Raw genomic sequence first — 14,451 nt, 5'->3', positions numbered from 1 at the left:
AAGATGCCCCCTGAGTCCACACAGACTATCCAGCCCACATTGTTAGTGAGTGGGAAACCGTTACCATCTGTTGGCTATTTGGTGGTCAGCATGAAGTGAAATTGGTGATCCTGGGTCAGTTCCCAAAGGAGAAATACCTACATGACAAACACCATCCTCAACAAAAATGACATTTTTATTTGTAAACTGAATGGAGTATCACTGAAGGACTGCATGAGCATATATCGAGACCATAGGTCTTCCAAATCTTTTTTCTTTTTGTGTGTGTAATGCTTATGGAATTTTATTTATTTATTGTCCTGTGAATGATGCTGTAGTGGTTGGAGAAAATCATAGGGTGGTCAAAGGTGTCCTGTGAAAAGAATTTGGTTTCCATGGCTGCATCTTTCTTAGAAAAAAAAAAAGAAATGCAAAGGATTAAGGGGAAAGTGACATACGCTTGTGATTTTCAAAACCTTGTCTTTGTGCATCCTGAGTTCAGCTTTGAAAAAAAGCAGGTCTGAAGTTTTTTCTTTAAAAAGCAAGCAGGGTATATTGTGTAAAACAGCTTCGGTGTTTGTCATTCAGGGCTTTTGGTAGTTTGTTATTTTGTGGTTTAGATAAATTCAATTCAAAGGTGTGCTTTTATGAGTTTAAAAAAACAGATATGGATAGATGTTTTGACATTTCACAAAACATTTGGGGCAAAATCTGGATTAAATTTGTCATGATTAAGGGCAAAACTAACGTAACAGTGGAGAATGTGTATTTCTTTTCACATAGCTACCCTATTAACAAATAATGGAAGCGGTGGGAGGATGATATTTCAACGGTAAAAAGTTCAATGTACTGTGGCTTTAAGAGAGTTTCCCAAATGTCTTTGTAGCCTTTCCTTTAAGGGAAGTGTGGTGAAGCGGGAGAGGGTTTCCGACCCTGAACCTCCCGAGGTTCATTTAAAAATCCTCCAGTAGAGCTGCCACCAGTTTCCTACAAGACAAACCTAACATTAAAACATTCCCTGTACTATCTAGAACCAGGGTGAACTCCAAATATGTCCAAAACGCCTTAAAACCTCTTTAAAGAGTGTGGAGCCAGAGCAGGCAAGTGGGGAGACAGAACGGAGCACGTTTCCAGCCAGATCAAGTTAAAAACAATCAAAAGCTAGTTTATTTAAGTCGATATAAAAAGCAGGACAGTTTACAGGCAAACAAAGCAAAACAGTTAAAAAGCTCAAGAAAGATACCTGGTGGTAGACAGGAGGATGGGTGGTTCTTAGGTCTTAAGTTTCAGTTCAGAAAACAACAACTTGCATCGTGGTGAAGTCTGCACACTCCCAGGAGCGCTCCGCTAATCCCGTTTTTAAAAAACCGTGTATTGCCACCCTGTGGCTCTGCACCGCGGCAATGTATGAGGAGACCCCCGGCCAGGAGGCTGCTTGCAGAGGTCTCGCAGAGGTCTCTCCAACATAGCCTCAGAGGTCTCTCCAACATTGTCAGAGGTCTCTCCAACATAGCCCACGTGCTCACGCAGTGCATCCAGGAACTTCCGGGGGCTGCCCGGCCCCGATCACTGCAGCCCCCACCGGTTCCGTGACGGAGCCAGCAATCGTGTGGGCGGCCACTCTGGCCGCCCACGGCTGCAATAGTGATCGTCTGTGGGGAGAGCAGGCTAAGCCTGTTCTCCCTGCAAGGCCCCTTATGGCGCTTCCCACTGATTGTGGGAATTGCCTCAATGTTTTACTTAAGTTAACAATGTTTAACTTTTAACATCTCTGACAACCTTTAGAAAGTCTCTAAAGACACGTTTATTCACCCAAGCTTTTCAGTTAGATTTGTGGTTTTAAACTGTTTATGTTGTACAATACTATAAAAGGAGCACATGGAAGAGGGTCACTGCCTTTCCTCATGCCTTCTCTCCTCCTAGTTCTTTGCTCCATTCCTGGCTCAACTCTGGTATCAGAGCCCGAAATGGAGAAAAGTGGTTGCAGCAACAAACTGTGGAGAGGTATGTTAAACAAGGGGGAAGCTTTCAGCACCTCTCTCGTATTTTACTGTTAAAGTAAGAGACACACACACACACACACCCATTTCCACTTTTATATGTGAGGGGGCAGTGTCAGGAGCTCAGCTGTGGGCAGCAGTAATTAGGGGGTACAGATTCAAAGCTGGCACTGGGAGAACCAGGAACATATCGGAGGACACATCAAGTAAACTGTCAGAAGCCGGGAGTCAAACATCAAGACAGGTCAAGGCAGGAGTCAAAAATCAGTAGCACACCAGAAATCAAGCCAGATCAACAATCTGGAGCCAGAGGATCAAGATGAGAGCCAGGAGCCAGAAACACACCAAAGGTCAAACTGAGTAGTCATTGGGAGCCAGAGGGCCAGACAGAAGCCAGGAACACACCAAAGGTAAAGCCAGGAAGCAGCTGAGAGCCGGAGGGTAAGAACAGGAGTCAGGAACAAGCAAAGAATAAGAACATAAGAACAGCCCTGCTGGATCAGGCCCAAGGCCCATCTAGTCCAGCATCCTGTTTCACACAGTGGCCCACCAGATGCCGCTGGAAGCCACAGACAGGAGTTGAGGGCGTGCCCTCTCTCCTGCTGTTACTCCCCTCTAACTGGTACTAGGAGGCATCCTGCCTTTGAGGCTGGAGGTGGCCCACAGCCCTCCGACTAGTAGCCATTGATAGACCTCTCCTCCATGAAGTCATCCAAACCCCTCTTAAAGCCATCCAGGTTGTTGGCTGTCACCGCATCCTGTGGCAGAGAGTTCCACAAGTGGATCACGCGTTGTGTGAAAAAGGACTTCCGTTTGTTGGTCCTAGACCTCCTAGCAATCGATTTCATGGTGTGACTCCTGGTTCTAGTGTTGTGTGAGAGGGAAAAGAATTTCTCTCTCTCCACTTTCTCCATGCCATGCATGATTTTATAGACCTCTATCATGTCTCCCCGCAGTCATCTTTTTTCTAAACTAAAAAGCCCCAGGTGCTGTAGTCTTGCCTCATAGGAAAGTTGCTCTAGGCCCCTGATCATCTTGGTTGCCCTCTTCTGTACCTTCTCCAGTTCAACAATGTCCTTTTTAAGATGTGGTGACCAGAATTGTACGCAGTACTCCAAGTGTGGTTGCACCATAATTTTGTATAAGGGCATTATAATGTTAGCCGTTTTATTTTCAATCCCCTTCCTAATGATCCCTAGCATGGAATTGGCCTTTTTAACAGCTGCCGCACATTGAGTCAACACTTTCAACGAGCTGTCCACCACGACCCCAAGATCCCTCTCCTGGTCAGTCACCAACAGCTCGGATCCCATCAGCATATACTTGAAGTTGGGGTTTTTCGTCCCAATGTGCATCACTTTACACTTGCTAACATTGAACCGCATTTGCCATTTTGTCGCCCACTCCCCCAGTTTGGAGAGATCCTTTTGGAGCTGCTCACAATCCATTTTGCATTTCACTACCTGAAAGAGTTTGGTATCATCTGCAAATTTGGCCACATCGCTGCTTACCCCTGCTTCTAGATCATTTATGAATAAATTAAAAAGCACCGGTCCCAGTACAGATCCCTGGGGGACCCCACTTCTTACTTCCCTCCATTGTGAAAACTCTCCATTTATACCTACCCTCTGTTTCCTGTCTTTCAACCAGTTAGCAATCCACACATGTACTTGTCCCCTTATCCCATGCCTGCTAAGTTTCCTCAGAAGTCTTTGATGAGGAACATTGTCAAAAGCTTTTTGGAAGTCCAAGTAGACTATGTCAACTGGATCACCTTGATCCACACACTCGTCGACACTCTCAAAGAAGTCCAAAAGGTTGGTGAGGCAAGATTTACCTTTGCGGAAGCCATGCTGGCTCACTCCCAGCAGGGCCTGTTCTTCTAGGTGCTTTACAATTTTATCATTGAGGATGCTTTCCATCAATTTGCCTGGAACGGACGTTAGGCTAACCGGCCTGTAATTTCCCGGATCGCACCTGGATCCCTTCTTGAAAATCGGTGTTACATTTGCTACTCCCCAGTCCTCTGGTACAGAGCCCGATTGCAGGGATAAGTTAAATATTTCAGCAAGGAGGTCAGCAATTTCACATTTGAGTTCTTTGAGGACTCTTGGATGGATGCCATCCGGCCCTGGTGATTTGTTAGCTTTCAGTTTTTTCAGACAGTTTAGAACATCATCCCTTGTCACTTCTATCTGACTCAGCTCTCTAGCCTCCATCCCTAAAAAGCCTGGTTCAGGAACAGGTATATGCTCAGTATCCTCAGCCGTGAAGACAGATGCAAAGAACTCATTCAGCTTCTCTGCAACCTCCATATCCTCCTTAATAATCCCTTTCACTCCCTCATTGTCTAATGGTCCAACTGCCTCCCTGGCAGGTTTGCTGCTTCTGATGTACTTAAAGAAGTTTTTGTTATTCCCCCTTGATACTTTTGGCTAAATGTTCCTCAAACTCTCTTTTTGCCTCCCTTATTGTCACCTTGCATTTCTTTTGCCAGAGTTTGTGTTCCTTTCTCTTCTCTTCATTTGGACAGGCCTTCCAATTTCGGAAGGAAGTGTTCTTCCCTTTTATGGCTTCCTTGACGGTACCCGTTAGCCATGCTGGCATCCCCCTGGGCTTAGTGGTACCTTTCCTCCTTTTGGATATACAATCTAACTGGGCTTCTAGTATTGTGGTTTTGAGTAAACTCCATGCACTCTGGAGCGAAGTGACTCTCCTGAGTTTCCCCCTCAGCTGTCTTTTCACCATACTCCTCATTTTAGAGAAGTTTCCTCTTCTGAAATTCTAAATGTCTGTGCTAGACGTCATTGGTGATTCTCTCCAATGTATGCTGAATTTGATGGCACTGTGGTCACTGTTCCCTAAAAGGTCGATGACACTGACATCATGCACCAGGTCCTGGGTGTCACTCAGAATTAGATCCAAGGCCACCTTCTCTCTGGTTGGTTCCATGACCAACTGTTCTAGGGCACAGTCATTTAGCGTATCTAGAAATTTCTCCTCTTTGTCTTGACTTGAATGTGAATTTACCCATGTGTGGGTAATTGAAATCACCCACAATTACAGCTCTGCCTCTCCTTGACGCCTCCCTGATTTCCTCCTGCAACTCCCAGTCACTGTCGGCATTTTGATCCGGAGGGCGATAGCATGTCCCCAGTAGCACGATTCCTTTCCGGCCTTGTATAGTCACCCACAGGGTTTCTGTGGAGGACTCCAGTGCACCTAGGTTTTCTAGCTTGTTAGATTCTATCCCTTCTTTAACATACAGTGCTACCCCTCCTCCAAGGTGCCCCTCCCTGTCCTTTCTATAGAGTTTATACCCAGGGATAACAGTGTCTCACTGGTTCTCACTGTTCCACCATGTTTCTGTTATGCCCACTATATCTATTTCTGCATTAGCAACCAAGCACTCCAGCTCACCCATCTTGGCTCGGAGGCTTCTGGCATTGGCATACAAGCACCTATACACTGAATCTCTCCCCTGATGTATGCTATTATTTTGACTCTTTGACCTGCTGGCACAGGCTCCCGTCTGCTCTTTATGCGGTTCTGCTCTTTCCCTTTCTGTTTTATCTGAATTCTTTGCAGCCTCACACTTTGAAGGATAGCTTTTGCCAAACGGGATACTGCCCAGCTTCTGGCATTGGCATACAAGCACCTATACACTGAATCTCTCCCCTGATGTATGCTATTATTTTGACTCTTTGACCTGCTGGCACAGGCTCCCGTCTGCTCTTTATGCGGTTCTGCTCTTTCCCTTTCTGTTTTATCTGAATTCTTTGCAGCCTCACACTTTAAAGGATGGCTTTTGCCAAACGGGATACTGCCCAGCTCCCATCGGCTGTTCCCCAGGTGTCATTTTAAAAGCTGCTCTGCAACCTTTTTGATTTTAAGTGCCAGCAGTCTGGTTCCATCTTGGTTCAAGTGCAGCCCATCCCTTTTGTAAGGCCTTGCTTGCCCCAAAATGTGTCCCAGTGCCTAACAAATCTAAACCCCTCCTCCCGGCACCATCTCATCCACGCATTGAAACCTCTCAGCTCTGCCTGTCTCACTGTAATTCCGCGTGGAACAGGTAGCATTTCTGAGAATGCTACCTTGGGGGTCCTGGACTTCAAAATGCTACCTATCAGCCTAAATTTGGCTTCCAGGACCTCCCGACTGCATTTCCCCACATCATTGGTGCCGACGTGCGTAATGTCCGCAACCTTCGCACCAGGCAGGCAAGTCACTGTGCGGTCAACACGCGGGTCACAAACCCGTCTCTCTATTCCTGGATCACAGCAGACCATCAGGAGAAGCAGCAAGACAGCACACCAGCACAAGAGAACCTTGATACTGCGGCAAGACCTATCTCTGGCTGGAAGACTTTTATACTTCTTGCTACACGAAAAGGCCAATGAATGCTCCCATAGGGTGGGGTCTGTCCAGCACTTCATAAGGTTTAGAGGCTGCTGCAATATAGTTGGCTGCCACAAGGGGAAGCAGTGAGCAGGGCCTCAGGGCAGGCAAAACATGACAGACACAGGAAAGTGAACAATGATGTATTGTGTCTGTTTTGGCTCCAAGTCCCATTGACACCCATGGTGACTAACTTAAGTCTTTTGCTTTAGCTGCATCAGGTCCTTAGTATTGGGAGGTCAAACTTGTCAGCAATTTGTTATTCACCTGCACAATGATTGCACTGTTCAACTGTTGTTTGGTCATCGTTCAGTTTCTTTATAGGTCCTGGGTGTTTTTTAGTGATTTACATCCATCATATACAGAAGTGAATGAAATAGCAAAGAGTCCTAAATAATGAAATTAAAAGTCTTTCTTTACAAGAAGCTTCTCACCCTAAATCCAGAACAGGAAGTGCTCCCAGACCTGGTAGAATCTGCACACATTGCTTTCTAATAGGCCTTGAAATCATGCTGCATTTTGTTAGAAAGTGATCATCCTTAAAGGCTTCTTATGGAGACCTTTCTCACAATCAGTGAGAAGAAGGGCTTGAGGGCATGTGGGGAGAAACACTTGAAAAGCTTGCCTCCCCTTTTCTGGGAATGGACACGGAGATGGTGTGCCCAGACATTCAGCTGCCTCCTCTGGCAGTGCAGGGGGCCAGGACACATCATTCCAGGCCCCAGAAATCCCATAATGCACCATGTGAGTGCATGGTGCATTGTGGGTATCCTCCCAGCAACAGGAGGGACCCATACAATTTCCCAGCCCTGGCTTCAAGCTGTCAGTGCTAGCAGAGGATCCAGAAAATGGGGCTAAGGGAGCACTCAAACTCAAAACCCCGTTTAAGAGGCTGGCTTAACAGACGGGTTTGCCGCCAAAGCACCACTGGGATCAGGTGCAATCCCGGCGGTTCTTATGATCAGCCAAGACCAGGCTTGGCTTCCTTAGCCCAGTTTTGTCTGATCATAAGAACAGCCTCATCGTCTTCTTGGCACTGTTTAAGTGTGCCGAAACCTATGAAGCTTTTAGCTCTTGGGCTCAATGTGCCTAAAAGTCCAGCTACATCCCAATCCTGCTGTCTTGTGGTGACAGTCTATATGGCAGTTTAAGACATCAGGCATATGCCAGTGTTTCTGGTGTCTGTCTCCTACTCTGGAATGAACTAATTTGACACTAGCAAAAATAAGCTACTTTGGAACTCTCTCTGCACAGAGATCTGCCAAAATACAAATCTGAATACCTCCTGAACCCCCCGCTAACTTGGCAAAGAGGCACCTTTTACCGTGGTGATTCTTTTTATTTAGCAGAGGGAGAGAAACCGGCCCTATCCAACCCCAGCACAGTACCTCCAGTGACTGTTCTTAGTGGCTATCTTATGTTTCTTTTTAGATTGTGAACCCTTTCGGGACAGGGATCCATCTTATTTATTTATTATTTCTCTGTGTAAACTGCTCTGAGTCATTTTTGAAAGGGCAGTATAGAAATTGAATCAATCAATCAATCAATCAAACCTTCTGAAAGTGTTAAAATCTCCTTGCTTTGAAGTGCTGGATTTAGGCATCAGAGGGCTAGAGATTAGGGACAGCATCCAGACTAATTAGTCATGACTAAACACCACTGAAATCAATGAGACAAGTTAGTATTGACTAGGGCTGTGTACTGAATCAGAAAATAATCAAATCTGTTTCAATACAGTCCCTAATGGCAAAATTTTCATCATATTGGTTCATATGCAAAATCAATAACATTGGCAATATGTATCAGTTGCAGAAACTGATAATCACTTGCATTGGACTGGAAACAGATTGGATCCAATAATTTCGTCCACAGACCTAGTGTTGACTAACTTAAGTCCAATCAGTTTCAGTGGGATGTAGTCATGACTAACTTTGACTATATGCTCCCATATAGCATTGGCTATTATTTGATTTGATTTAATCTAATTTTACAAAGGTATATTTGATTTTAATTCATTGTTGCTAATGGGATGAAGAAATTCAGTAAATAAATCAAATAAACCTAGTGCTGAGGCACTCCATGGTAGTTAACTGTTTGTCAGAGTGCCCCTATGTTAAGAAGACATTTTGCGTGATCCTGCCAGTAGGGAACAATTGGTTCAATCCACCAAGACAAAAATTAATAGCTAGGGGATGCCTTTGTAACGCGACCAGTGTCTCATTGTCTATAATTGCATGATGTTGAAGAAAACAGTACTGCAGAATATCTGTGATAGTATCCCAGCAATGTGAGGAAAAGCCATGACAAGTAATTTCTTCAAGATACTATAATGTGTGTTCACTACAGCAATGAACTTGGCAACACTGACATCTCTACTAGAATATATTCAGCACTAGTTGAGTTTTGTACTAAAAGGTATGAGTAGTGATGCCAGTGAAAGTTTGTCTAAATTGACATTTCTTGCTTAGAGAAATATTTGAGGAATTTTAAGGGATGCCAAAGACTTTTGATGAGATTATAACATTTCTCAGCAGAGTTTTGCTTATTCCTAGTTTGTATTCAAAAAACTATGCAAAACGGACCTTCAAATTTGTGTCATCTTTTTATAACACACAAATGAACTGACTTTAGTTCACAGATGGGAACTGGTCAATTCAGTTGTGTTAATATGCTGGGGTTTTTTCTTGATAAGTTATTCAGCCATTGTATTCGGCTTGGATTTAATTTCTGTTCTAACCTGAGCAAATTTTTGCATCTATCTTATAAACCCCTGAAAGCAGCATTTTGTAATGGAATTGCTGATACAAGCTTAACTAGAGCGGCGAGAACAGTGAAATCTACCGCAAGAATGAAAGCAAATCATAAAGGAGTTAAGGTTTGATTATTTTAAAATACCTGGGTAGGGAGTTTTTGAGACAGACACTGTGGTTTTTTTAATTACTTCACAGAACCTAGAGATACTCTGTGGACAGCTACCGTCTGGGGAATTACATCAAAGATCCCTTTTTGTAATTTCAAAATATGATAGTAAGGTGTTCCTTGGTCTCCTTCTGGCAAAGGACTTTGAAAACAATTTTGTCTTCTTGTAAATAACAGTGTGAGGTAGAACTTTCAATTAAAAATAACCTCTCCTCCTTGCTGCAACACATCCCAACAAACCAAAATTCTGAATTTCAAGGTGGGATGGAAGAAGATAAAACAAAATAAAAGCTTCCAACAATTTCAAAGATGTCTGGTAGGAACCTTCCTTAATTGTGGCGTGCTTTATTTCTGCATGTTGTTCTTTTTAAAAATTTAAGAGGGAATGCAGAGAAGAACAAGGGAGTTTCTGGAAGATTAGAGTTTGTAAGATTTACTTAAAGAGTGCATTAGTCTTCAGGGCTTCACTTGCCTCTTTTTTTTTAATCACCTCATCTGCTGTGAAATAGGTGGCACCCTAGCTTCAGCAAAGCTCTACAGAAAAATACCATATTGCATGAAGACATCAGACACAAAATTATGGTAATAAAGGACTACAACTTCTATTGAAACAAATTAAGTGGAAGGAGATGACACTCCACCCCCATACAGTGTGGTGACTAGAGGCATACCACCAGAGGTGCAAGCCCCACCTAAAATGCTACGTGCAACACACCTTGGCTCCATGCCGCCTCTTGCCCTTGCAGCAGAGGCTGCCCTTCTTAGCTAACCTAAGAATAGGCATCAGTCCCAAGCCTTACCACTACCACCACCCCCAAAGCTGCAAAGCCCATGAAATTGATTGCCAGGAAATTTAGGACCAGCAAATGGAGGTACTTTTTCACACAACGCATAATCAACTTGTGGAATTATCTGCCCCAAGATGTGGTGACAGCCAACAACCTGGATGGCTTTAAGAGGGATTTGGATAACTTCATGGAGGAGAGGTCTATCAACGGCTACTAGTCGGAGGGCTATAGGCCACCTCCAGCTGCAAAGGTGGGATGCCTCTGAGTACCAGTTGCGGGGGAGTAACAGCAGGAGAGAGGGCACGCCCTCAACTCCTGCCCGTAGGCTTCCAGTGGCGTCTGGTGGGCCACTGTGTGAAACAGGATGGTGGACTAGATGGGCCTTATCCAGAAGGGCTGTTCTTATATTCTTATGATGGGGAATTGAGAAGAAACCACGAGAAGAAACAAACGTACACATGTCCCTATTAATCTTCTGCTGTGCCCTATCAATCCTTCTGGGTTTCCGTGCACCCCTCCAAACCCTGCATTGAAGCAGGTCAGACCAAACTGGAAGGATGCCAGGAACTCAATGCAGAACAAATTCCCCATCTCTAGCTGCCCTTTGGGCGATGGTGAGCCCTTCCTGAGCTCCCAAATTATTCTCCCACAGATGCAAACTCAAAGTATCAGGGGATGGACTGGCTTCCAAGTGTTCTCTAATGACAGGCAAAAATTGGTCAAACAACATACCTCAGCGACCAATCCAACAGATCGATGCCCATTGCCCCCAGCCAAGCTCTGTTCCCAAGCTGGATGCTCGCACCCACTTGTGGGCCCAGAAAACAATTGAGGATCAGCACCCTGGCTTGCCTCATTGGCATCCACAGACCTGTCAAAACAGAAAATAATGCAAGTAACTGACACCAGAACAAAATGTAATGCACATAAGGCTTGAATATGCTGGAACGCCAAAGCACCAACATCAGGGGCTGGGTAGCCAAACTGAGATGCCACCAATGCTGCTGCTATACGAAAGGAGTGGAGGGGCAAGTTGAATGGCGATACACCCAAGGCAGCTAACGCCTTTTAAAACACAGCCGAAAACTGATACCATGTGAGCTAATGCCTGTCTTCATGGGAAAAAAGGCACAGCTTGGACCGCCGCCCCCCGCAAGGACTAGATACTGTTCCAGTGTGCCAATAAGGCACAAGGTAGAATGTCCCACCCTGCTCAGGGTGACCCGCTGCCCACACCCCTTCTGGTCAGTTTTCAAGTATCGCAATAAAATGGAGACCGAATCCTGTCCCAGCTCCAGGTCTCTCCTTTGAACAACCTGACCTCTGGGGGCCCCCTCCCCTTTGGGAACAGCTCCGATGTCACCAAGACACCAAAGAAAGCCACAACAGAGGTGGCCTGGGAAAGAGCCACCTCATAAGGAGAGAGGCAAAGGCAGGGAACCTGTCAGGAGCCTGTCCGCCCGGTTTCCAAATCAAGGTCTCTGTCAAGGTCGGAGGCAGCTCCTTGAAGTCCTCCCTGGTCTCTGAGTTGGAGGCTCAGCTGTAGCAAGCTCAAGAGACTTGTTGCTTCCAGCAGAGTTCACTGGCTGCTGGCCTTGATTTATAGTGCTTTGACTAATTAGATTCCTCCTCCAATCAGCTGCCAATGATTCAGCATTTATCTTGCTTGTTAAGCAGCCACTTGCTCCATCTGAGTGTTTCCAGTGGTCACCGACAATGCTCATATCTCCGTTGTTGGGGTGTTATTGTTTGCACACTCTCTGGCTCTGGGCTTGGCTCTGCACCCCCTTCTCCTGTGCAGCTTCTGATGGCCCCCCGGGAGCTGCAGCCTCAACTTGGCCTGCCTCGGTTTCTTCCTGCAGCCCGACAGATGAATTCTCCTCCCGTTGCTCTGTTGGAGGGTTGCCAACTTCCTCCTCCTCTTCATTGTGTGAAGGTAAGGGCATGACAGAAACAAACAACCCCACTAAAGCTTGAACCACCACAGGAGTCGCAAGCCACCGGGAATCAGGGTATGCAGGCTTTTCATGTGCCCAGCCCTCAAGCATACAATGAATTTGGAAATCGCCTGAAGTATCCAGCAGACCCCAGGCCTTAGAGTAGAAGGTGAGTGCTGCCAAGCGGACAGACAAGGTCCTACTTGACAATCTCCACAACCTCCAATGCACTAAATATTGCAATGCATCATGGTGGGGGGAGGGGGCAACTAGTGAATCTCCAATCCTACCTGCTTAGAAATCCCTGCACTTCCTATTGTATGCTCCCCTTGTTTAGGGGGGCCAAGGAAGCCTGGATGGCCATGTGCACCTTTAAGCACCAAAATTCCAAAGGCAGTGGGGCATTGTATCGGGTTCATGATCTCTGTCTGGGGCAAGCCTTCCAAGTGTGGCACTTGCTTTTCAAAAGATTGCACATGGCTGCAGAATTGCTCCCAGCAGCCTGCACACAGCGTCAGTACACAAATGGCCGCTGCACATGCGGTGGCCATGTGCATGCCGATGTCACATGCAGGCTGCTGGGAGCAGTGCTGCAGCCACACATGGCCTTTTGGAAAGCAAGCACTGCACCTGGAAAAAGTGGTGGGGAGGTGGAGGAGTATGTAGGGACCCGCTTACCTGGGTTTTAAAGGAACTGATCCCCGCCCCGCTGTACTGGTTCAGATGCAAGCACCCAAGTCAGTTCAGCGTGTCCCTAAGGAGGTGGGGGATCTTTGGAGAAGAGACCTACTGCACTGTAGACTAGTTGTCACACCAAAACCTCAGAGAGGAATCCCGAAATAGATCATCTGAAATATAGACAGCAACCACTATGGGGAAGAATTCCATCCCAATATTCAGGCACACCAACACCTCCTGAAATATACCCTGTCAGAGTGTACCTGAAGGTCAGCTTCAAGAAGCTGCTTGGTATGTCAGAAGGAAATCCCAGTGTATGAACAAAGAAAATAATCCCATAGTTTGAGGTCTGCACTCATGGGCACGGTAACCAGGACCCTGCAATGAGGCTCGCATAGCTCTATCATCGCGTTACAGAGACACCAGATAAAGGCCCTTCATACTACCTGGCAAGCAAAATCCAAGTGACCGACCAGAACCTGGAGTTGGCACAATGTAAACCAACAAGCATTCATTAAACCTCTGACAAAGAGCATCCAATTTGTCCTGTGGGAGCCTAGAGAACCCATCCCAATATTCAACTCAATACCCAAAAATGTCAATTGGGTGGTAGGCCCATCTTGCCCCGTGCCAGGGTTACACCTAATTCGGCACACACAGAGAAGAACCTGTCCAAAAGAGGGGCACAGTGATCAGTGCCCTGGCACCCAACAAAACAAAAATCATCAAGTTATTGAGTGGTGCTCTCTACCCACATGTGGCGCTTAATTGCCCACTCCAACATGGAGCTGAACGTCTCAGATCCTGCACAGGATGCAGAGCAACCCATAGGCAGGGCAGGGCCAATGTAGTAGGCTCCCCCAAATGCAAAACCCAGGAGGTCGAAGGTCAAAGGGTGCACGGGCAACAAGTGGAAGGAAGATTCAATATCATATTTTGCCAGCAAAGCTTCGTGCCCACAGGAACGCACCATTTGAAACACCTTGACAAATGAATTATACTGAATCGAGCATAGCTCAGCTGGAATGCCATCATTAATGAAAGAGCCCCTGGGGAAAGAAAAATGATGTACCAAATAATATTCCCTGGGGGCTTTCTTAGGCACCACCCCCAGTGGGGAAATGCAAAAGGTCATGGGGAGGAAGAGATAAGGGGAGGAGCCAAGGTCCTTCCCAAATCAACCATCTTCCTAATTTTCCTTAAAACTACCCCACCCAACCCCTGCACCAACTTCAAATTCGGCTCTTCCGTGTTCACCCTTGGGAGTGCACAGGGAATCCTAAACCCATATGTAAAGCCCGTCCATAAATATTCTGCCTGTGCAGGGAGTGGGTAGCCATTCAGCAAACACGCTAAGGCCTCCAAGTTAATTGAGCTAGTCCCTTTTCCAGCTCCCAAAGGCACTGAACCTCCTCTGTCTTTCTTATTCCCTTGTGCAGCAGCAGGATCCCTAAACCACCTCTGAAACCCTGGGTTCTAGGGCAACATGTGCTAGGATATTTGCCCCCACAGAAATTGTAGTCATGGTGGAAGCTGCGAGACTCAAGGGTGCACCTGCCACTGCTGGGAGGAGAGCTGGTCTTCTGGTAGCAAGCATGACTTGACCCTTTAACTAAGCAGGGTCTACCCTGGTTGCATATGAATGGGAGACTAGAAGTGTGAGCTCTATAAGATATTCCCCTGAGGGGATGGAGCTGCTCTGGGAAGAGCAGAAGATTCAAGGTTCCCTCCCTGGCTTCTCCAAGATAGGGC

At 46.1% G+C, this 14,451-nt stretch overlaps 1 protein-coding gene across 9 annotated transcripts in view; it reads right to left on the bottom strand.

The window, feature by feature from the left end:
* The window catches only part of LOC128324545 (uncharacterized), a 32,501-nt gene that overhangs the window by 7,503 nt on the left and 10,547 nt on the right, over window positions 1-14,451 (bottom strand). For all 9 annotated transcript variants that reach the window (XR_008306923.1, XR_008306925.1, XR_008306924.1 and 6 more), the window contains one exon: window positions 10,817-10,955. Coding sequence is in view for 3 of the 9 variants with exons in the window: in XM_053249235.1 (XP_053105210.1) it covers window positions 10,817-10,955 (139 nt within the window). In the remaining 6 variants the exon portion in view is untranslated. The remainder of the gene's footprint in view (window positions 1-10,816; window positions 10,956-14,451) is intronic.

Source organism: Hemicordylus capensis, chromosome 4 (genome assembly GCF_027244095.1).
Source record: "Hemicordylus capensis ecotype Gifberg chromosome 4, rHemCap1.1.pri, whole genome shotgun sequence".
In the NCBI taxonomy this organism is placed as follows: Eukaryota; Metazoa; Chordata; class Lepidosauria; order Squamata; family Cordylidae; genus Hemicordylus; species Hemicordylus capensis.
Note: the sequence above shows the minus strand (reverse complement) of the source record. Positions and strands in the feature narration are given on the sequence as shown.